General features: G+C 35.7%; 1 protein-coding gene across 1 annotated transcript; it reads right to left on the bottom strand.

The window, feature by feature from the left end:
* Positions 1-4264: 4264 nt before the first annotated feature.
* On the bottom strand, positions 4265-9717 carry LOC127791049 (cinnamoyl-CoA reductase 1-like). Its single transcript, XM_052320784.1, has 5 exons — positions 9488-9717; positions 9226-9380; positions 7922-8107; positions 7006-7358; positions 4265-4686 (listed from the first exon to the last, which is right to left on the bottom strand). The coding sequence occupies exons 1-5, from the start codon at positions 9606-9608 to the stop codon at positions 4491-4493; spliced, it is 1011 nt and encodes a 336-aa protein (XP_052176744.1). The 5' UTR covers positions 9609-9717; the 3' UTR covers positions 4265-4490.
* Between the last annotated feature and the right edge of the window lie 15085 nt (positions 9718-24802).

A 24802-nucleotide genomic window follows, 5' to 3' on the forward strand; every position in this document is an offset into this window, starting at 1 on the left:
AAATAATTTCTTATTTATTTTAGTTTATGAGTTAAATAGTTGATGAAATAATTTATGAAACCATGGAAATCGCACCACGAAAATAGGTAGATTAATATTTTGGATATTTTGGACAAATCGCGGAAATCGCACCAAACTGTACCGTATTTTGCGGTGCGGTTTGGTGCAATTTCTGGGCACCAAACCAGACCGCACGATCTGGTTTGATAGAAAAATCGCACAAGACGTTTGGCAAATTGAAAATGTCAAAAATTGGCCAAATTGAACCATGCACACCCTTACACAAGATGAAAAAAATCCACTAGTTGTGGTCACACATTTGGGATAAATCAGCTAGAACCAAGTGACTCTCCCTCAAAAAGGCTATCCCAAACTCAGGAAGAGGAAACCTAAGACCAATGGCTAAATAGGCCTCACAGATTCTTAGGCAATCATGGCCCACATAAGCAATACATGTGTTCATTTCCTTTAAGGAGACCTAGTTTAATTCACGAGGAAATTATATAACATACAAACCCTCACAAGATCGGCATCTGAGAGATGAGAGTTATGGCCTAAAACTAGCCCAATCTCTTGAGTAATGGAAAGCCTTTGAACCTATTTCATTCTAGGCATCGCTTAAAATAAGAAAACTCATCAAGTGGCATCTGAAAAATCCTGAAGAGTCTTCGAGTGAAACTGAGTAAGTTCACGAGAGAGTCCAAGTGACTTTGCAAAAGAAACCAAGAAAGTCAAAATGACTCTATGAAAGAAATCGAGAGCTGAGAGAGTTTGATCGACTTTTAAAGCATGTGAGTAGGTCTACGAGTGAAGTCGAGAGATACTCAAGAGAATCTTCTAGAAGACTTGAGTAAAAACTAAAAATTGCTTTAGAAAGTGGGTGAAAAGTAAAAATAAAAACAAAAAATGATCGAGGCCTCTCTATAACCCCAGAAGATAAAACGATAGAGCATGGGTGATCCAAATCGCTTGACAAAAATCTCCGTGAAAGGCCATAGCAATTGGATCAAAATAAAAGGATTTAGTAAAGTCAAGTCCATCCTTAGACAAATTTTTTACCACCGCCAATAAAAAGACAAAAAAGATTCCACCTAGAAGTGTCACTTGGGGAAGACAAATCGGTAAAAGTAAAAATGCTTTCCTCTAGGAGACCCAAAGGAAAAAGCGGAGAGCAATTGATGTGCATAAGTCTACAAACCAAGGCCTACCTATGAAAGCCCACGAAGACCAAGCCTAAAACGATAAAACAAAAAGGCTAAAAGACATGTAGAAGGAATTGAAGAGACTCAAACCTTAAGTTCTCTCGAGACTTTTTTTGGCCAAAAGGGTTCCCAACAGGCTCCTTTAGCCGAAGGGATCCTCCCTTGGTAGATTCTCATAAAGGAGGATCAACAAACATTGAAAGTGGGTAATCTCAATTTCTCCAATATCTCAATCGTTTCGAACTCTCAATCTCTCTGTGTTTATGCGATTCACTGTTTTTGGTTCCGGCAACTGTTGAGATCTGTCGGGCGTTGTTTTGCAGCGCCGATCGAGGAAATTATTGGTAAAAGCTTCGGCGAACTCGAATCGCCATTTTGGGCATTCCTCTGTCCTTCGTGATGCGCTGTTGCAATTAGGGTGTCACCGTCGGTTGGGCTCCAATGAGATCCTTCATACATATTGATTTCATCGAATAAGCCAAATAAATCTAAAACGGATTATGTTACTTTTTTTTTTTTAATTTTAGATTACCAAAATAATAGCTATTAGGAGCCTATTTAGCTTACCCTTTTTAAAATTAGCTTATAAGCTATTTAACTTTTAAGTTATCTAAAATTTAAAAGTTAAATAGTGTTTAACTTGATAACATGTTTGGATAAATGTGGTTTAATATATTATTTATATAGTTATGTATTTAGTTTAAAAAACCTGATAAGTTATCAAAACTTAATAAAAAGACTAAAATAAATATGTTGCTAAATAATACAAATAAAATTTATAAAAATACTATTTTTTAATAAAAATAAATTATAAATTGATGCCTAGCTAATAAAATTATTCCAATTACACATTGATAAATTATACATAATTATTAAAAAATATATTAATACAATATATATATTAAATATATGATAAATTATACACAACTGTTAAATATATACATGTATACAAAAAAGTCAAGTCGATAGAAGAGGAAGCGGCGGACGATGGAAGCACAGGCAACAAACGACGATGACAGACATAAAAGAAGCAACCGAAGAGGATGGGGATGGGTTTAGAGGTGGCGACCAATGGAGATGAGGATGGGTTTGGAGGCACTGACAGCGACATTGATGGAGGAGTTAGAGGAAGGTGATGATAGATAAGGTAGAAGGATAAAAGGAGATGGGTAGAGGTAAGGTAGAGAGATAAATGAGATGGGTAGAGGTTAGAAATTAGGAAGTTATTTGAGGGAAAATGGGCATTTGTTTGGAACAAAATAAGCTATCAAGAGCTTATTTGAAAAAATTAGGAAATGAGAGTTTATGCATAAACTACTAAAATAACTTATAAGTTTGGTAATGTTTAAACTCTTAAATTTTTAACAAACATAAAATAAAATAAATTATATAGCTTATAAGCTAAATGAGTAGTTTATAAGTGGTCAAACTAGTAATCCAAACACCATTAATGACGAGCTGGCGTCCTAAAAGGTCAAGACATTACAACGAGATGTCCACTTAATTCAAGTATCATCCGGACTTCATTGACACCCACAACCCCATGGTGTGGCTCCTCCTTGAAAAGGATGGCAACGGTAATGGGTCTTGGTCTCTCATCGGTGGCTGTTGCTGCTTCAGTTGTGCCGATTTTTGGAGATAAGCAATCCAAAAACCAAAATCAAGGTTGCAAACAGCCTCAGAATCGAAATCAAAATCGGAAGGTTGTCTCTTCGAGGTCATCATCGGAGTCAAAGAAAAGGGAATTGTTGGTACCGGCATTGAAGATTGACTTTTATTTGTTCTTTGAGAGAAGGGAGATAAGAGGGTGTATGGTAACACCTAACTTTGAGTGGAAGCCACTCAGTGGGTCAAAAATAAAAAGAGAGCAATCCTACATGAATGAAATAATACGAATATCTAAAGCATCAAAAACAAAACTTAATTTGTGTATATCTTTGCAAACATGTATCTCTTGTAAGGTAGAGATTGATTATGTAGGGATAATATTTATCAATTTCAACCTTAATTTATATGTAGACTCTTTAAAAAATAAGTTACATGTGAAAACAAAAAAATTATTTTTCTATCTTATTTTCCGATTTTTGATTTGCATGTAAAATTATTTTCTAAAAAAGTGTTTTATTATTATTATTATTATTAATAATAATAATAATAATAATAAGTAGTATAAGAGTTTATAAAAATACTTTTCAAAATAGTGATGAGGTGGCCCACTTAGAGAGGTGAAATACCCATTTCAACCCCTCACCCACCTTCCTTAATAGTAATATATGTGCGTGTGGCACGTATGGGCAGCTTAGTTGGTCAAGAAGAAGGCACAAAATGTCTTTCGTGGTGAATTTTAGACCAAAATCGAGGATCGAGTCTCGCAAGTAGCAGTGTGGGGTACCTCTCTCCAAAGTAAGGGAGACTCCTTGTGCGCGGTGAGTCCGGGTCTAGCTACTACGTCCGACTGAGTCACCATGATTAACCTCCTCCCACGTCCTATCGGACCGGGTATGGGGGGCGCCCGGGTGAGTAATTTCACTTTTTGAACCAATATATATACGTGTATATATATATATATATAAGTGTGTGTGCGCGCGCTATCGGTGAAGTTGGCGGGGTGGGGCTGATGGTTGGTCGGACGTTGATGGATACGCTCAGCAATGACCTAGATCTTGCCATCACCTACCCACCACAACACACGATTTCCTTTTCAATTTTCTTCTTAATTATTATTGGTTGGAAACTGATAAAATTTGGCATCTTAATTACTGGGAGATGTAGAGGTGCGATAGCTTGCTAGCATTATCAACAACTCTTCAACTCCTTTCATGCCTTTTGTCTGGATGGACCCTTTTTAATCAACTGATGACTGCCACATTATGTCAATTTTATTGTATTTTGGGCATCAAAGGCTACAACTAGAATTGAATATCCTCCCAGTAATTTGAAGCCTTGATTTATTGTGTCAAATTTTGAAGGTGAATATCATTACAACACTAATATATATATATATATATATATATAAACTAAGCGGCACACTGATTGAGAGGATCAAAGATAGACTCGGGAGCTAAAGCTCAACAATGAATACTATTTTTGATTTGCAAATCTGGCCAACCACTCCACCAGAATGCCTAGAAACCAACACCACATCAATATACACTATTCCAGACTTCTAAAATATCAACCACATGTATAGGATGATTTAGTGCACCACAGAAACAAGCGGTCGTTCTTTATTATTATTATGTTTTTTTTTTTTTTATTATTTGAGGACGCGGATAAGGAGCTTTATAATTAGGACCGAATATGAATATTATTATTAGGTTCATTATGTTGGGAAGTGGGTAATGGTAGGTGACCCTTTCCTTGGAGGCTATTGACAGTGTCATAAAGGGATTGCTTTACTGGCGTGAACTCCAAGCCCAAGTCCTTTAGCTTTTGGTTTGAGAATTTGTAGGGTTCGACTCTTGGCCTTCCTTCATCCTTGCACCTGCAGTTAAATTACCAAATTATTATTCTATGCTAATTAAAATATATGTATCTAAGATGTTTTATTTTTCATTTTTCTTTCTACTAGAAATTGCTAGTCAATGTCTTTTATATATTATTATAGTCGACAATTTGAAAGATGATCTAATGAATCATAATTGTTGTTAGTTGTCTAACTAAAAACAGTAATTTAGCACGAGACAGTCAATTTTACTTATCCTACACCTCTAGGGAATAGGATTGAATCCCATAATAATCCACACACGCACGCAAGCAATGATTATATTTGATTTCCTCCTAGTAAATAAAAAACAAAAAAAAAATCAATCTCCCTCGTAGGTAATGCATAGTCACAACTTTAGAAACATAATCCAAAATAAAAATAAATTATATTAATTTTGAATACTGTGATTAATATATACTTAGAAATGCACCAACGATAACAGCATCAGTCAGAGAGTACAGATTTCATTCTTCTAATGTAATCAGTGCTTGATCACAAGTGTCCGTTACCCATATTTCATGCTAATTAGTAATCAACTATATTCTCTATTGAGAAGCCATTCAGGCCAAGCAGTAATTGCCCGCCAATAAAAAGAAAGGAAAAACTTTATTTTTAACAAAATGTATTAATAAAAAATATATCAAAATAATTTCAAAAGGTGTCGAAGAAGAAGAAAAAAAAAAAACAATTATATGATTTTATAAAAATAAAATAAGACAAGATCCCTCCATCGCCTAACTTTAAATAAAAATAAGATTGCTGATAAGCAACGAGAACCAACCATCGCTTTAACTTTATTGAAAAGAAGTGTTCCCACCGAATCATTGCTCGCCACCCTTATCAAAGGAGTGGAAAGAAATGGCAGTGGAAAAACACGATTTGGGCCCTCAAATTGGGGACAATGACCTAGGGGTAGGTGAGGACTCTCCATGTCCACTAATTTCGTGGGTACTAAATTCCAAGCTTCCTCAATCTTCTCTTTTTAACCTAACATTTTCTTTTCCGTTACTTTGAATCTGAATCTATGTTATGATCTCAAGTCTAAAGTCGAAGTTACACTGCAAAATAGAACTTAACCTTCAATCAACATTTAGACCTATTGAGGTAGACCCGTTGAGGTATAAATACAAAGAGTGCGCCCTACTTTTAAAATTATAACAATCACTCTTATGATTTAAAAATTATATCAAATTATCTCTTCAAATTAGATTACGTTTCGCTAATCATTTAGTGTGAAGCCTTACACTTATTAGCATAATTTGTTCAACATCTTAATATGTTCTGCCAATAATATATTTTGACAATGATCTATCTGGTGTAAGAGGATGATTGATTGCATGCTAATTGGTACAATGGGGCCACAAAATGTCACATCATCATGTGTGTGAATGTGGAGTTCTCCAAACGTGTTAGCGTTGCATAATTGTACCTCAGATTTCTTCTAAAAATTATTCTAACATTTTTTCTGTTTTTCTTGTTTCTTATTATAGGTCATGATAACAGATTTTGGGTCTAGTAGGGTTCCAATTTTGTTTTTTATTGTTAAAGAAAGACTATATTCATAAATAAATTAAAAAATAATAATTTTTTATAAATTAACATAGCATATATAAATTCATAATAACTTTTATTTAAATTTATAATAATTTTACTCAAAATTAATAATTTTTCATAATAATTGTAAATAAATTTATTATTAGTTTTAAATAATTTATTATAAATTTAAAAAATTAATATAAATTCATGTAAAACTATTATAATTCTATACATACTATATAAATTTATAAAAATTATTTATCAAACTTATACACGAATATAACATTTCCCTTATTTGAAGGGGTCTAACTTTTATTTACACTTTAAACATAATGCACACAGAACTCAAGGACCCGCGCTATAAAAGCTTTGTTCCAAATGTAAACTTTGGTTTAGATCATTTTTATAAATACCCGATGTAATTTATTTTCTACATTTTAGATTCTTATGATTTAATCTTTTAAAAATATCTTACAACCTAAACATATTTCTTTTAGGTATGTTTGGGGATTTTGGAGAGAAGGAAGAAAGGGGTATATAAAAGAAAGAAAAGGAAAGGAAATAAGGAAGAAAAAGGAGGAGTTATCTTACTATTATTTGAATGTTTAATTAAAACAACAACCTAAACTTTGGTTTTAAGTAAAATTTTATCCTAATTTTTATATAAACAATTGCATGGCTAGGGAAAAACAAAAATTATTGTTGTACCATATTAACCAATATTTGTGCAGTAAAATTCAGTCAAAATAGCATACTGTGAGGAGGTGTTGATGAACTTACCTGGTAGGAACAGGATACTCGGGGAAGAACTTGGAAAGAATATCGACGACGTCGCCGCGGTGAAGGACGCTCTCAGCGCAAAGGTAGCGGCCGGAGGCGGAAGGCGTCTCGTAGACGAGGATGTGGGCGAGGGCCACATCCTGGACGTGGACGTAGGCCTGAACCGAGTTGGCGTATGTCTTGGTGGACCCGTTCAGGTACTTGAGAACGTGAATGATGCTGGCGTTCAGAGTGGGCTGCAACAGCGGCCCAAGCACCAGCACTGGGTTCACCACCACCAGGTCCACCCCTCTCTCCTGCGCCACCGCCCACGCCGCCTGCTCCGCCACCGCCTTCCCGTAACAGTACCAATTCTACATTTCAATTTAATTTCATACTGGTCATCAATATCAATATCAGATCCTCTTTGTTACTTACATAAGCCTTGGGTTAGATCATTTTTTAAGTTAAGATGCATCTACTTAAACTTCAGATTTTTGTGAATTTTTTTAAATAGTCATTTCGAAAACAAAGAAAAATATTGACAAAATTACAAATTCAAAAGAATTAGTTTAGATATAAAAAAAATTTAACTACTAAAGATCGTTTTAGATCAGTTTCGAAATAGCCCAAAAAAGTATTGTTAGAGGCGTCGGACAAATCATTGAAAGAATTTATAAAAATGACAAAATAAATCTCAAATGTTATCTGTTAATGAAACTTTAATTTATTGGCAAGACAAAGACATTAAAATATATAGATCTCAAATTCAGAGTCAATTTTTTCACTAAGGCGTGCATTTTAAGTAGATATTGTTAAATTAAACACTATTCAAGTATATTTTTATAAAATGATTAAAAATTTAATGAAAATATGGCAAACTCTAATCAATTTCTGTACTTATCTACGATTTTTTTTTAAGCTACTAGTAATCTACCTTGGTGTTCTTGCAGAACTCGAGATCGCTCCAGCAGCTCTCGTCCACAACGGCGTCAGGACCACGGTTAGGGTCCATGGTCACTGCACCGATCGATGAAGTGAACACCACCCGCCGGACCTTCGCTTCAGCCGCCGCAATTATCACATTCTTCGTTCCGTTGACAGCCGGTTCCACCATTTCTTCCTTCACAATCAAATGCACACAACACGTCACTTAAAAAACCCTGACGCATCTGTTTGGTTGCCGAGAAAATAGATGACAATTGAATAATGCAGAAATTCTCGTGTCAAAAGGAAAATTATATTTGCACCAAAAATTGATATGCATTTATAATAAATAATTCGCCAAATTAACGGCATATTCCTTCAAAAAACTTTACTCTTGATTATTGGGATGGCAACAGCAGATTAATGATTGTTGCGGAACCCACCAAATAAAAGCATGGCCCAGAGTTAACCGAGTGCGATTTTGTTCATCCCTTTAACGGGTGAACATCACGCTCACAAAAATTATAAGGGTGGAAAAGCAACGAAACGCAATCAATTAATTCAGACCATTTCGTTGTTTTTTTTCACCCTCACAGTTTTGTGAGGGTGATGTTCACCCCGTTAAAGGGGGTGAACAAAATTGCACTCGAGTTAACCTCCGCACTGAGATCTGCGCCTCTGTTTCTTGGTAGGTAGATGTAGCTTTCTTCTACGATGATGTACACAATATTGTAAAAGTACTGCTATTCATCTCATCTTCAGGAGGTGATATATAAAAAATATACAATAAATATTAATATTTATATTTTTTTATTATTTAATAAAAAGTATCACTTATTATTTTCAATTTAGATGAATAATATTATTCTATTATAAAATAAGATGTGTTTATTATTAAATTAACAATATTATTTTAAAATTAGAAATAATATTCCTTATATGCATATACTGAATAAACATTGCCCCTTACCCTCTCTATATATAATAATTTAATGTATTTGTTTACTAAAACAAAACAATTCATCAACGGTTTACATTTATAAAAACGGATATGCTAAGGACGGAAATTCATCAACTCCTTTAAAAGCATATATTATAATTAAAGAATGTTTAAAGAAATTTCATGTGAACTAATATATATATATATATAAATATTATTTAATTATTTTTATATAATGAAAAGAAGTGAAAATAAGAGTAACAAAATTCACGATGATAACAACAATTTTGTGGAATTTTCTTTTCCGTACTTTTCCTTTCGTTTTCGGTCCTACCAAACAGGCGGTTGGAGGCGGAAGGTGAATCGGAACTTACAGGATTATCAGTCACGGGGGAAGCGGTGTGGAAGACGCCATCGCATCCATTAATGGCTTCTCTGAGGCTCTCGTAATCGAGAAGATCCGCCTTGCACAGAATCAACCTCTCCTTCGCTCCTTCAAGCTCTCTCAGATGAGCATTCTTCGGATCATCTGCAACAGAACAACACATGACACAATGACATCGATCAAGATCCATATCCATATATTGACAATATGTATATATATATATATATATAGACGTAGACGCGTGGTCTTGCCTGGATTCCTGACTGTTCCTCTGACAGTATAGCCTTTCTCCAGGAGCAGCTTGACTAACCAGGAGGCGATGAAGCCACCGGCGCCGGTGACGCACACGGTTTGGCCGGAAGCAGACGGCATGTTTGGTTTTGCGGCGAGAGAGATGGAGTTGATCGGCGATCACGATGTGATATAGTGGACGAATAAGAGGCGGGTAGGGCTAGTTTGGGAAGGAAGAAAGTTGGAGAAGCCATGGGATGGCTTTTGCTGTATATATAAGGAAGAAAAATGATGCGTCAGAGGGCAGCCTCCTCTCTCACCAACCGCACCTGGAAAATAGGAAAATAAACAAATATTCCGGGAATTTTACATAAATGATGCGTCATCATAACATGTAAGAATCTTCACTCCTTTGCACTGCTGCAGCAGCAGCAGCAACAGCGCTTCAATTCTTCCGACCATTAATTCATTAATTTGATTAAAAGTTTTAATTGTATAAATATTAATTATTTATAAAATAATTGTATTTATTAATCCAAACTCATATAATTATCATTTTTATGCAGTCTCCACCTTTCGTATTCTGGATTTAAGCAGAGAAAATAAAACGCAAGCAAATCTTTAATCCTTACATAACCTGAGTATCGAGTTTATGACCTACCAATACTAATCCAAATATATTCATTGTGTGTCGCTCACTTTATGCCTTGTAAGCTTATTAGCCCAATCTCGTAGGCGAGCTGATTCGGTGATTGCGTGAAACACCTCGTAAATCAATTTTGCCCAAACAGTGAGGCTGAAATTAGTGTTATATATAAATAATATATATAATTAATTTAATAATATTATAACTATTTATTATTAAAATATCTCTATCAAGTAACCCTTCTATTTTAGAAGTGGCCCAAATTGGGTAATCCTTATCTCCTTCGTTCATTCTTGTCCTCACCTTTTATTTTTAATTTTATTTTTTAAAATTAATTTATTTTTAAAAATTAATTAATTAATATTTCCAACCATATATTTCTCATCATAGATATTTCATATTTCATATCTTATCCTATCATATAATCCTATCCTATATCCTATCATGTCCTATATATAATAATATATTAAAGTAGCATAGTAGCCAAAGTATTTGGTGAATTTTTTTTCTTCAAAACTTACATAAAATCAAATATAGTTATTAATTAATTGTTAATTTTACTTTAATGATTATAGTAAAATTATTTATTATATTATAATTTTAAAAATATGATATCTTAATAAATTCATAAAAAAATTATTTACGATAGTCAAATAGTTAATTTTTTAATGCTAATTAATATTTAAGATATCATATTTTCAAGACTATGGAAGAAATTAAAATCCATATTTTCAAAATTTTGTTATCATTGAAAAACTCATGTTTTCCCTTATTTAAGAGTTTTAATTTATATTTATAAATAATATAATATAATAAATAAAAAATAACGAAAGTATTTGAGTGGATATATTATAAATTTTATAATATTTATTTATAAATAAATATAATATAATAAATAAAAAAATTTATAAGTATCTTGCCAAGTGACCATCAATGGTGAATTGTTTTTTCTCCAAAACTTACATCAAATCAAATGCAGTAATTAATTAATTATTAATTTTATTTTAATAATTATAGAAAAAACATTTATTATATTATTATAGTTTTGACAATATGATATCTTAACAAATCTATAAAAAATTATTTAAGGTAGTCAAATGTATGGGTTTTTCAATGTTAATTAATATTTAAGATATCACATTTTTAAGACGATAGAAGAAATCAAAATCTAATATTTTGTTATTATCGTAGAAATTAAATTTCAATAGTATAAATTAAAATTCCTATTTTATTAATATATTAAGATAGTCTGGCAAAGTATTTTGTCATGTGGCAATCAATGGTGATCTGTTTTCCCACAAAAAATTTGTATTAAATTAAATATAGTGATTAATTAATTATTAAAGTAAAATCATTTATTATATTATATTTATTTATAAATATATTAGTATTGAAAAACTTATGCATTAGTCTTGAAAATGTAATATATCTTTTTTTTTGGTAAATAAGAAAAATATATAAACAAATGACGCCAAAGCATGTACAACCGAAGGTCAAGGCATACCCCGGACCAAAAGAAAATCGTCAAATAAAAACACAAGCACCTGAATACGAATGTCCTCTGATTCAGCCTAACCTAAAATATATACAAATAAAACACTAACTAGAACGCATTCGAAGGCAATGAAATGAAATGAGAAACAACGAGACTCAAAGAAGACTACCAAGAGAATAACACCAGCTCGAAGAGTCGAAAAAAGAGAGAGAAAAAAAATGAAAGGATCTATGAAAAATAGAAGACTGGTTAGGTGGGAGCCGCAAGAAATGACGGAGAGCACTATTCTGAAGAGATGGCTAAAAGCGAATAGTGGCCAGACGAACCCATACAACAAATTGGATTTGATGGTCCAATTGTGACGCAGATCTCTCTTGATCATTGAAGCATCTATTGTTGCATTTTCTCCAAATGAAGTACACCAATGCTTGAAGAGTCAGTCGATTAGCCACATGCTCAGAACCCTTCCCTCTCCATCTAGCCGCTACCCAAGACACCCCAGTCTCCTAGCAATGCTAGGGCCATCCGAATTTCTTTGATCTACAGAAGTGCTGCAACACTTGATAGGAAAAAGGGTAACCGAAGAACAAACGCCTAAGATTCTCTGCCTCCGCCCTGTAAAGTAAACATCTATTTGGAAAAGACAAGTACAAGTTAATATGATCAATAATAGATAACCTTTCTCAAATTGCCAACCAAAAAATAAACATATGGGCTGGAATACCACAGTGGGACTAGACCAAATGATGCCATGGAACGCAAAGTTGTTGCACTAAAAGAGCCTAATAAGTAGAACAAACAGAGAAAACCTCATTTGAGGTAGAGAGCTAACAAAGCTCATCGCGTCGCCTGATCCTAAGCAGGGTAGGCATATTGTCTTGAATAAGGTATGGGGAATGACCCATCTAAGGCCAGACCCATGAACCATCTGAGATTATATCTGAGACTCTAGCCAAACTAAAAATGCCTAATTGATGAGGCAATTGGTGAGAGAAATGATCTGTGAGCACTCCAAGAGAATGCCACTGATCATGCCAAAAGAATACACTTTGATCATTCCTAATCCGCCAACCAAAATAGGATCTAACCAAACACTGAAGAGAAAGCAACTTCCTCCAGTACTAAGGGCACGCATATGGTATTGGAAGCAATAAGAAAATGTAATATATCTTAAATAACATTGATGAACCTATGAGAAACCCACGCATTGCATGGTAATAATCACATGGGGAAACTTGCATAGTTAAATGAATCAATAACCATGCATTAATTTTTTTTCCACAATCTTGAAAATATAAACTATTTCCCCTCCATTTTTAAGACTAATGCATAAGTTTTTCAATACTAATTAAGATTTATGATATCACATTTTCAAGATTAATGCATGAATTTTTCAATACTAATTGAGATTTAAAATATCACATTTTCAAGACTATGGAAGAAAATTAATGCATAGTGAAAGAAAAATAAGTCAAAATCCATATTTTTAAAGTTTTGTTATCATTGCATAAATTAAATTTCAAGATTAGAAATTAAAAATTTCAATAGAATTTTTAGTTAGCATTGGAAAACCCATGCTTTCTTACATTTAGAAATTTAATTTATATTTATATTTATAAGTCAAAATTCATATTTTTAAAGTTTTGTTATTATTACAGAAATTAAATTTCAATATCAAAAATTAAAAATTTCAAGAGAACTTTTACTTAGCATTGGAAAACCCATGCTTCCCCACATTTATGAGTTTTAATTTATATTATATTTATAATTTTTAATTAAATATATAATATAATAAATAGTTTTATTTTGATAATTAATTAATCACTACCTTTAATTTAATGCAAGACTAATGCATGGGTTTTCCAATACTAATTAAGATTTAAGATATCACATTTTCAAGACTAAGGAAAAAAATTAATGCATAGTGAAAGAAAAAAAAGTCAAAATTCATATTTTTAAGGTTTTGTTATCATTGCAGAAATTAAATTTCAAGATCAGAAATTAAAAATTTTAAGAGAATTTTTAATTAGCATTAGAAAACCCATGCTTCTCCACATTTAAGAGTTTTAATTTATATTTATATTTTTATAAATAAAAGTTTTTACTTTAATAATTAATTAATCACTATCTTTAAGTTAATATAAGACTAATGTATGAGTTTTTCAATACTAATTAAAATTTAAGATATTACATTTTCAAGACTAATGCATGAATTTTTCAATACTAATTAAGATTTAATATATTATATTTCAAGACCATGGAAGAAAATTAATGTATTGTGAAAGAAAAATAAGTCAAAATCTATATTTACAATGTTTTGTTATCATTGTAGAAATAAACTTTCAAGAGTAGAAATTAAAAGTTTCAAGAGAATTTTTAATTAGTATTGGAAAAACTCATGCTCCCTTACGTTTAGGAGTTCTAATTTATATTTATAATTTATTAATAAATATATAATATAATAAATAATTTAACTTTAATAATTAATTTTTACTACTTTTAATTTAATGTAAATATTTAATGATTTGTTGTTCCAATGCAATACTTTTTTTGTATAAATAGAAAGTTCAAGTCAAGATTTTTTATTTTATATGACATGTAATTTAATAAAAGTTTTTTAAAGTAACTTTTCAAAGTATGGATAAAAGAGTTAATTTTGTTAATTAAATCAAGGCTAGCAAAGCGCAATGGATATTGAAGGTTCGAGTCGTGAGACTTTGGGAGATTCCATACTTTGAAGATAAATTAGAAATTTATAGCATTGTCATTGAGATAATTTTCATGGATGAACATATTTTTTTTTCTTTAAAAATTTATTGTTAATTATTTATATAGATTTTGTCATTAAATTTATAAGGTGGAAGGATTCATGCAACAATTAAGTGTTAGTTAGTTCAATTTTTTAAAACATTGATTTGTGAAGAATAATTGTATTTTATACCCAATTTTATACTTAGATAGAACGATATGAAATACAAGACTACAAGTCACAAGTACAAGTTTGTTCTTGCACGATTACAACCATAAATTTGCAGATGGGAACTGCCGATGGATGACCCACATGTGGCTTATCTGAGTGATGGATGACTCTTGTGTGGTGTATCCGAGCGATGGATGACTCACTCGGGAGATGAATGACTCATTCGGGCAATGGGTGATGTGTGGATTATCCAAACGATGAGTAATTATCGGGAAAGATGGGTGACTCTCTTGGGGTGGAGTGACAACGATGGATGGATCTCCCGGGGATAGCAACAATAATCGATGAGTCTTCTGGGAGTAACAATAGTGATGGATGAGTCTCCCAATGATAGCAACAGCGATAGATGAATCCCTTGGCTAGGTTGAGAGCAATGGATGACCTATTCAAGAAAGAAGATCGGTTAAGGGCTCGAGTAAGGATCCCCGCGCAGACACTCCGATGCTTAAGTTAGTCTTTCGAAAATGTAAAGTAGTCGAATGCAAGAGGGAGATGTAAGTGTGAGAGATTGCATATCGAATGAGGGAAAAAGACACTCTATTTATAGCGATGGGAGGGGCATCAATGTGTCGAGTGGCTCGATTTTCTCAATGGGCATCTCAGAAGCGGTTTTAACTAAATCTTGTGGGACCATCAATGCAAGGGAGCATAGGTGCAGGCACGTGAGCGTATGCATGTGCGAGCGTAGAGGTACGCATTAGGCACCCCTGAATGACCTCATTCGGAGGTGTGAAGTACCCCTGAGAGAGGTTTCTCAGGGGCGTGAGAATACGCCTAAGAGACATCTCTCGGGGATGGAGTCCCCCCCCTATTTTCTTAGCCACGTGCTGCGTGGCAGCGTGGGGGGGGGGGGGGGGAGGAAGCGGCCACTGTGGCTGCTTCCATGTAGCCTGGGGGTCTCTCTCTTAGTCGTACAAAGCAACCATACGTAGGGGTTCCCCCTTCTGGCAGCATGAAGTAGCCAGGTGGCAACTTGATGGCCTGCCACGTGGCAGCTCCTGGGGCTGCCACGAGTGTAATACCCCAAAAATTTAATGTAGAAGTTGGATAATGCAATAAAGTGTTTTAATAGAAGTTTTGGATTTAAGTGCAAACGGAAATGGTTTTAAGGACTTAAATGAAAAATAAAGGGTAACTTCTCCAAATAGTTGTCATGATAAAGGCTTGTTTGAGAAGCCTTGAGTTGGTGAAATTGTATTGGAGGATTTAACTCAAAAGTCTTAAAGTTAAGATAACCATAATTACTCATATCCCTAAATTCAAAGTATGTAGATTTGGAAGAATTCTATTGGCCCTCTAAAAGATGAAGATAAGATGGGTTGTTTAGAAAGTCACGAAAGGAGCAAATGGAGGAATTAGATTGGAAGAGTAAAAGCTTCCAAGAGAAGATAGAATCAAATGGTAAGTTTTCAAAGATAGCAATTATGGCTAAGGAAGAAAATAGCCAACTTAAAAGGGATAAGTGCAACCTTGAGCTTGGAGATAAAAGAGGCTATAAAGGGGTTGGAGAAGTGGACCACGTAGAGGAAAAGTAGAAGAGAAAAGCAAAGGAGAGAAGAATCCAAAGAAAGGAAACAAAAGAAGCCAAAATAGGAAGACCAGCTTGAGAAAACACCAAAAACGGAGAAGAAACCAAAGAGGTAAGCCACTTTTCTTTCCATAGGGTCTTAGTACTCTGAAAGGGGAGTCCGTAGGTTCAAACGGAAGATGAATCGGAGTTAAAATGAAAAAGTTATAGCTGTTTTAATCTTCGAAAGCAAAATCCGTAATAGGGAAGGAGGTTGGGCGTGGCCAACCTTCCAGGGGCGTGTGAGGACGCGTCCGGCCTCCGTTTGGCCTAAAATTTTCATCATTATTCTCCTATTTTAATTTTCCACAACTCCATGTAGTAATATTTAAGTTTGGGTTCACCTAAATCCGTGATTTCTGTAGAAACAACCCTAGTACTGGAAAACAAGGCTACAAATAGTGCTACTGAAGGGAAACGAACGAGGTGAGTGATTCCTGCATGTTTTGTGACACTTTGAGCATATGTTGCTTCACTTGTGTGTGGATGTTGGCTTGCATATCATGCCTTTGTGGCTTACACATCTTATTTTCCCTTGGCTATGTATATTCCTTCTGCTTTGTCGGACATCGTGTCATTTGGGTGACTGTGGCGAGTTAGTGGCTTGACGTGTGTGAACTACCATGGGGGCCTGTGTAAGGGGGCAACCTCAAGCTTGTGTAAGGGGGCCGAGAGGTTCATATATGGTAAGTAAGGAGGATATCTCGTGCCTGTGTAAGGGGGCCGAGAGGTTACATCTCATGCTTGTTGCCTTGAGTACATCTTATTTATTTTTGTATGCATCTCGATATTTGTATTTGTGGCCAGTTGTTGAGACATCACAGGGAGTTTCGTGCTCTTGAGGTGAGCTTAGACCTCTTGCTCTTGTGGCGAGCCGTGATCATGGAGAGATTTCATTCTTATTTCTGCATGTTTCCTAGCAAAGCTACATATTACTCTTGCATGCACTATTTCTTTCTTTCTTACCACTCACTTAGATGTAATAATCTAACTCGGGTGTTTATACCCCTGGGACATTCATCGTCCCAATTTTGTCAGAAGTATCAAGTGTTTCAGGTTGCAAGATCAAAGCATGGGCAAGGAGATGGAGCTTCATTAGGTTTGGGATCTTGGTTTCATTATGTACCCTTATAATCTAAGTAATGTATTGTGAATAGCAGCTAGGGTACTCAAGGTTGTAAGAGATGTGTGTATGTGGGTGTCCTACAACTGTACGTATAGTGGTGTGATGTGTTTTTGGTGTATTGGAAGCCATGTGCATTTATTACTCTTGTAAAGAAAGTCTAGCGGAAACCCTTTTATTTAGCTTTGGTTAAGCTTGCAGGTTCGATCCAAATGCTTCCGTTGGCAAGGGTTTCCATAACGCCCGGAATGATGTTGGCTAATATTTTACATCATTGTGTATTTGGAAAAGTGGGGCGTTACAACGAGGCATTTCTTCTTCTTGGATTATTTATTTATTATTATTATTAGTTTTTTTTTTTTGGCAGGCATAACAATTGCTCCTTACTCTTTCTGTCGGGTCTCCCGAGAAGAAGAGTATTTTGCTTGTAGCACTGCCTTATTTTTAAGAGGCTATTTTTTCTCTTTTATTTTGTAGTAATCTTCTCCTTCATGTCTTTCATAGCTGTATTTGACATTCTGCTCCCTGTGTGCCTTTATAAAAGGAGGCTTGAGCTTCTCATTTGGCCATTGTTTCAATGAGTCTTCAACGTTATTTGTAGCTCTGGCATTTTCTTATTTTGACTTCTCATAAGCGCCAATGACTTTAAGAAGATGTGGCAGAGTTTTCACATGGCGTGCCAAAGCTCTCGCCTTTGTAGCGGTGGTTCATGCATTCAGTTCTTAATCTTCTAGGAGTATAGACATGATTTCTTCATACTCTCCTAGCTCCCGAGGTGACAGGAGCTTGAAAGGATCTTCAAATCAACTCAAGAGTGACCATGCCATTATTGGCTTATATATGTATATACATTTTGTCGAGAGATGAATTAGCATATTAGGGAATTTTCTTTGAATCCAAGGGTGTTCATGATGATTGGCGTTTCATTTCCTGGTTTGTCAGATTACTTGCAAAATGATGAATATGACATCTCTTCTTGCAGGACAATAGTTATTGCGCCATTCGGACGCTAACCGAAGTGGCATAAGTCGCTTGCGAGGCCATTAATATTATGCTTCCTCGATGTATGGCTAATCGCGGGACAATGGCCTTATGCCTTCTCATGGTCAGCTACGTGTAGGGCAATGGGATGTGCTTCCTTGTTGTCAGGCTGTGAGCGGGGCAATGGGTTTTTGTTTGTTATAATATCATGGCTCCCTAGTTTCGTGTGTACATGCTTGTTGGTATTGTAGGCCAATGTCTACATTTGCAACATGTTTTTTTTCTTGTGGTTCTGTGTGACGCCTACGTCAGCAATTAAGTGGCATCAATATTTTATTTTTTTGCAGTTCGACATAATGTCTATGTCCGCAATTAAGTGGCGTAAATATTTTGTTTTTTGTTTTTTTTTTGCTGTTCGACATAACGTCTATGTCTGCGATTAGAAAAAATATCTATTATCGGGCTATATGCAAGACAATGTCTTATTTTTCCCTTATTGTAGGGTTACGTGTGGGACAATGGCCTTGCTATCTCCCTTGTTGTCGAGCTATGAGCAGGGTAACAAGCTTTTAGCTCTCACCTCATTGTTAGGCTATGCGCGGGGCAACAAGCTTTTAACTTTCACTTCGTTGCCGGGCTATGAGCAGGGCAACGGGCTTTTAGCTTTCACCTTGTTGTCGGGCTATGCATGGGGCAACGGGCCTTTAGCTTTCACCTCGTTACCGGGCTATGCACGGGGCAACAAGCTTTTCGTTTGAAAAGAACCCTTGATGGAATCTAGTAGATAATAATGGACACAATAACGATAATTTATTTGTAGGAGTGAGTACAAGCATTTTGATGTGGTTCAGCTAAATGTGCCTACGTCCACAATTCCGTTTTGCACCCATATTATTACAATACAAATAATTGAAATGAAAGAAATAATATAACTTAGTCTTGCATAGTTTGCTTGGCAATTGATAAAGTCTCTTCATTTTTTTTTTTTCCTTTTGTAGAGGCAATATAGCACGTGCGGGCTTTCCTTTGATCCCCTTGGACTTGTCCCACTCCTTGAGGTGTAGGAAATTTCATCAATAGATAGTAGGAAGAGATTACAACCCTCATGTCGTTGAGTAGGGGACGACCAAAAATTATGTTGTATGCAGTTGATGAGATTTTAATTACCACCACAAAGTAGACCTGGCGTGTTGTGCTCTGAGGATTAGAGCCCAATGTGACTGGCAATTGAATTGAACTAGCCACCGAGATAGTCTCCCCAGTGAAACTATATAAAAAGAAAGAGACATTTTTAGTTGATCTTGGGAAATGTGCATTTGCAGGAGACAATTCCAGTAAATGAGGTTAATAGAGCTGCCATTGTCCACCAAAATTCTCCCAATTGGGTGCTTTGCAATGATAATTGAGATTACCATCGGGTCATTATGAGGAATGATTACATCTCCTCTGTCAGCAGGTGTGAACATAATAGGCTTTTCATTTTCTCTAACCTCCATTACTAAATTGACTTGTTAGGCCAAATGGGCATAGGCCTTTCAGGAAGAGGAGTTGTCTCCAGCCAAGGTTTCACCGCCTGAAATGACGTGTATAGCTTGATGTGTTGGTTTATTATCTAAGGGGGATTCTGTTTGTGGTTGCTCCCTTTCTCTTGCTGTCTTGGATTATGTCTTTCATGTGGTTCAGGCCTCTCTTCCCTTTTTTGTGGCTCCCTGTTATTTCCTTCTTCTTCTCGTACATATCTTTATAAGTTCCCTTTCCAGATAAACATCTCAATTTGATTTTTCAATTCCTGACATTAATCAGTGGAATGGCCACGAGTCCTATGGCATTGGCAGTACTCATCTTGATTCTTCCCTATAAGTCGATCATATTTTTTGGAAGTCTGATTAGGCCTGATCATACTATGGCTGCTAATATGGTAGACACTACAAGAAATACACTATTTAGTGACAGAATTAGCGACGGGATAAATCTGTCACCATTTAGCGACGGATTAGCGACAGATTTTCATCGCTAATTTTTTTAAACATTTTTTTAATTCAGTGACGAAAAGACCTGTCACTACATTTAGCTAAGGAAAAATCAATCACTAAATAATTTTTAATATTTTTAATAAATTTAAAATTTTGCGACGAAAAAATTCGTCGCTGAAAAAGAAAAAATAAATTAAAAATAAAAAATGTTAGCGACGAGGATGAAGCCATTGTAAAAAAAAGAGAAAAAAATAAATTTATTATACAAAAGTTAGCGACGGGGGCACCCCCATCACTAAAAAAAAAAAAAAATACAAAAGTTAGCAATGGCTGTGAGCTAGGTATAGTGATTAAACTGGGCCCTGACATAATCCAGTCTTCAGGCCCTCTCTTGTTACCAATTAAGGTCTTCTTCAATATCTCGCTTGTTGCCGCGCCATCACTAGCTTAATTAATCAGAAATATTTATCTAGCCGGTACTCGGTATATTTATTAGCCCTGACGAACAAATCTGCCAAGGATTTTGGCGGGTCTAAAGATAAGGATTCTTGAAAAGAAGTCAATCGCACCCTTTGGAACATGTCGAACACTGCCATCTCAATTGGTAGGTTGTGAATCTCAAGCGTAGCGTTCCGAAATCTGTCCACATAATGGCGTAGAGTCTTTTTGCTTCCCTATCGAATGCTAAGGAGGTATGTCGCGTCTTTCTTTCTTTGGCTGTTAATAATGAATGCTATGATAAATTCTGCTTTTAGTTGCCCAAACGAGGAAATGGATACTTTGGGTAAACCATTAAACCAAGCTCGAGCATGTTCAACTAGGGTTAACCATCGTCCCATCCATGGAGCATCATCAAAGACTTGTAGTTTTGCATGTGATCGTAAGGATCATCTTTGCCAGAGTAAGGGGTTATTTGGGGCATCTTAAATTTCTTGGGCAAGGGCTTTTCCATTACTTCTACCACAAATGGCAACCTCCCTCATGATTGCTCTTCTGAAACTGGTAATAATTTATTTTGCTATAACAATCGCTCAATCATTTTCTTCATATATCTCGTCTCTCGGGCACTAAAGGTTGTAGGGTTGTCATTGGGCTCATCATTCCACCTTGACACTAGTTTAAAAGAGTTTTATTCTCCCTTCATGGAGGTGTTGGCCACTGTCTTAGAAAATCTCTCCCTATGAGGGCTTCGCCTACCTTCCTTTGGAAGTTCGACCCCTCATTGATTTTCTTGATAGGGAAAGATTTGGGTAGGAGCCCCTTGGGTAGGAGACCTTGGTCGTCTGTTTCGAGAAGGGGCAGATTGAGCATGAGAGTCAGGAGTAACCACTCGATAGGAGCCATTTCTTGGCACCTCTTGACATGTCCCATTAGATGGAGTTGTTTCTGGTATAAACTTCCTTAAGGTAGCTGGCATCGAGGCTCGAGGAACCAAACCTTGCAATATCCCAACCATTTCACGAGGGCTTGCATCCTCTCAGCATGCTGTGCTGCAGTGCTTCATACTTAGCCTGAGGAACCATGGGTGGGGCTGGTACACTTAAGCTAATGCGAGTAGGAAAATAGGGTCCTGGAAGGGCATGCGAGTTGATAAGTGGTGGAGCTTGGAACTGAATCTCCAACGGATGTGAATGCCTTAGGAAGAGCAGTTGCTGAGTGAGAGGTGGATGACCCTCACATAGGGATTGATGGGTGAGGGGTGGCGGGCCCTCACGGGAGGACTGATGGATGAGAGCGAGCTGGCCCTCACGAGGGGGCTGATGGGTAAGGGGATGTTGATCTTCCACATGGGAAAGAGTCAGTTGTCTAGGTAATTGTGCACCACAGGAGAGGGTTTGTAAGCTGCTTCTAGTTTATGCCATGGTGAATGAGGATTTCTTGGCCTTTTGTTGGTTTCCCACAAATGACGCTAATTGTTGTTGCATAATTACAACAATAAATTTGTAGATGGGAAACTGTCGATGGATGGCTCTTGTGTGGCGTATCTGCTCGATGAATGACTCACTCGGGGGATGGATGATGTAATACCTCATATTTCGTAGTGTTAAGTAAGTTCATGGAACTAGAAATTAGTTTGAGAATTTAGTTAAGTAATTATCGAATTGACGGAATGGAGTACCCCAAAACGTAAATATCTAAGGAAAGAGGTATGTCATTGACGAGTGTCTTGAGACAAGATTTATGACACTGAAAGTGATTGGAACAAAAATAATTTCTCGGTACTACTAATTTTAGCCTGGAAAATCGAATGATCATAAAAGATGTAATACTCAAGATTTTTGGATTCAAACACTTGATGAAACATGATATTTCAAGGGATTGTGGAAGTCTGGAGACAAAAGTTTAATTTTTGAGCTAGAGGCAAAATCATAATTTTTGAGGTTCGAGAAAAGTGTAATTTACCTAAAACTTATTGATATTAGTGTAATTAATCCTTTCTTTAGGGACAAAAATACAATTAAAAATTAGCTCAGGACCATGTTGAAAAGGGTCTAAGTGCAATTACCCAAAAAGTTCGGGGTAAAGTGTAATTCTTGAAACCTTTTTCCAAGGGGAATTTGGGAGATTTAGGAAAAGGCTCATGATGACGTTAGAGATAAGATGAAGGCTCATGATGACTTCCGAGATAAGATAAAAGCTAATGATGATGTTAGAGATAAGATGAAGGCTCATGATGACCTTAAAGATAAGATAAGATTTGATTTGGATAAGATTTGAAATGATTATAGAAAATCTCAAAACAATTAGAATGATTGTAGAAGATCTTAGAAGATTTGGAATGATTATATAAAATCTTAGAAGATTTAGAATGATTGCAGAAGATCTTCAAGATTTGGAATGATTGCAGAAGATCTTAAAAGATTTGGAATGATTGGAGAAGATTTTGCAATTTGAAATGATTAAGGAATATTGTATTATAATGTGACTTACTTGGTAGCTAAGTTTCCAAAGTCTATAAATAGGGTGTTTATGGCTAAGGATTCTCTCATTCAAAATTGTGATAAATTCGTGCTAGACGAGAGTGCTTTGGGTTTAGTGGATAGAGGGTTTTTAAAGTATACACGAGGCTTCACATGCGTAGAGCACTTGGGCAGCACGTGAGGGTGTGTAAGGTGGTGGTTTGGACAAAAGACTTGAGGAGTTGCACGAAAATCGAGGTTGGACACAAGATTTAAGGTGTTCTGAGTTTCGTTCAAGGTGAGTGTTTGGCCCTAAAACTTGATTTATTGTGAGTGATTTTATCCTAAAAACTTGGTTTTGACTTGTGAATGTTCTACTAAAAAACTTGGTTTTGTTCTACCTAAATGTGTTATGATTTCATGCAAAATGATTTTGTTGCATGCGAATGATAACCGGTGATGGTTGATTTCATGAGGGAGGTTCGTCCCTAAATGTTTTGTACTTGTGCATTGTATTTTATAAAATATTGTTTATATGATGCATTGAGTTGTGAAATGTGGCATTATCATGTGTTTTGTGTTGTTCATATGGAATGTCAGCCTAGAATGTTGTCTGGATAGTGTAGCCGTAATTCCCCAAGGATGTTGTCGGAATAATATATAAGGGTATCTTGTGCTAGTGTGCATGCCGGGATAGCCGCCTAGGTTTTCGTGCTAGACCGTATGGTCAGGGAAGTTACACTAGGATGATTAGGTGGTCCATATGGGATTTGAGTTGGGATTGGATAGTGATTCCTAGATGCTTTTGAGTGGGAACGTAATCCCTAACGTAATTATGGTGAGCCGGGTTCTTGCGTTGATGTGACGCTCCTAGGCCAGGAGTGGTAATGATTGTTCTCGAGATGTTGGGGAGATGCGTTGACCTTACCCTTCTTAAGCTAGGACTGCGTCGTGTCGATGCGTTGGTATGGTGGCATGGCCTTTAGAGAGATTGCTCTCTCCCCGTGGTAAGGTTGAGCACTGTGTGGGGTTCTCTTGGGCTAGGGTTTGCCAGGTTGTGTTGGTTTATTTTATGTCTTGCATTCATTCATGAAAATGTGTGTTTGAACTCTCACTTAGATGATTCATCATCTAATATGGACTTTGTCCTTGAAATATTCAAATGTTCCAGGTGAAGGCAGTGGTGCAAAGGGAAAAGGGATTGCCAAGGAATGACGACGATTAGTGGATAGTTTATAATATTTCGTTTTCAATTATTTTGTTTATTTTGATAATATCATGTAAAACGTTGGTTTGACTTTATGTTATGAATAAAGTGATTTCGGTTATGTTTTATTGAGGTTTCAATCTAGCTTTTGCATTTGAAGTGATTTACCTGCCTTAGTTTATTAATGATTCTAAGTTGATATACTGAGAAGGTGTAACGAGATATTCGGAGAACAATTTTTGTGTTGAGTTTCCGTTGGAAAAAATATATATCCCCCGAATCTTACGTTACCTAACGTCCTGGGAAGGCGGGGTGTTACAAATGACTCCTTCAGGCGATAGGTGAGGTGTGGATTATCGAAATGATGAGTAATTATCGAAAGAGATGGGTGACTCTCTTAGGGTGGAGCGACATCGATGAATGAGTCTCCCGAGGGTAGCAACATTGATGGATGATAGTCTCT

The sequence above is a fragment of the Diospyros lotus genome, chromosome 14 (assembly GCF_014633365.1).
Source record: "Diospyros lotus cultivar Yz01 chromosome 14, ASM1463336v1, whole genome shotgun sequence".
NCBI classification, from domain to species: Eukaryota; Viridiplantae; Streptophyta; class Magnoliopsida; order Ericales; family Ebenaceae; genus Diospyros; species Diospyros lotus.

Excerpts from the sequence above, each read along its gene's own strand:
- LOC127791049 (XM_052320784.1), bottom strand. The coding sequence starts at position 9,608 with ATGCCGTCTGCTTCCGGCCAAACCGTGTGCGTCACCGGCGCCGGTGGC. Across the intron at positions 9,381-9,487 it reads AGGAACAGTCAGGAATCCAG|ATGATCCGAAGAATGCTCAT; the intron begins GCAAGACCACGC and ends GTTCTGTTGCAG. Across the intron at positions 4,687-7,005 it reads GAGTATCCTGTTCCTACCAG|GTGCAAGGATGAAGGAAGGC; the intron begins GTAAGTTCATCA and ends ATTTAACTGCAG.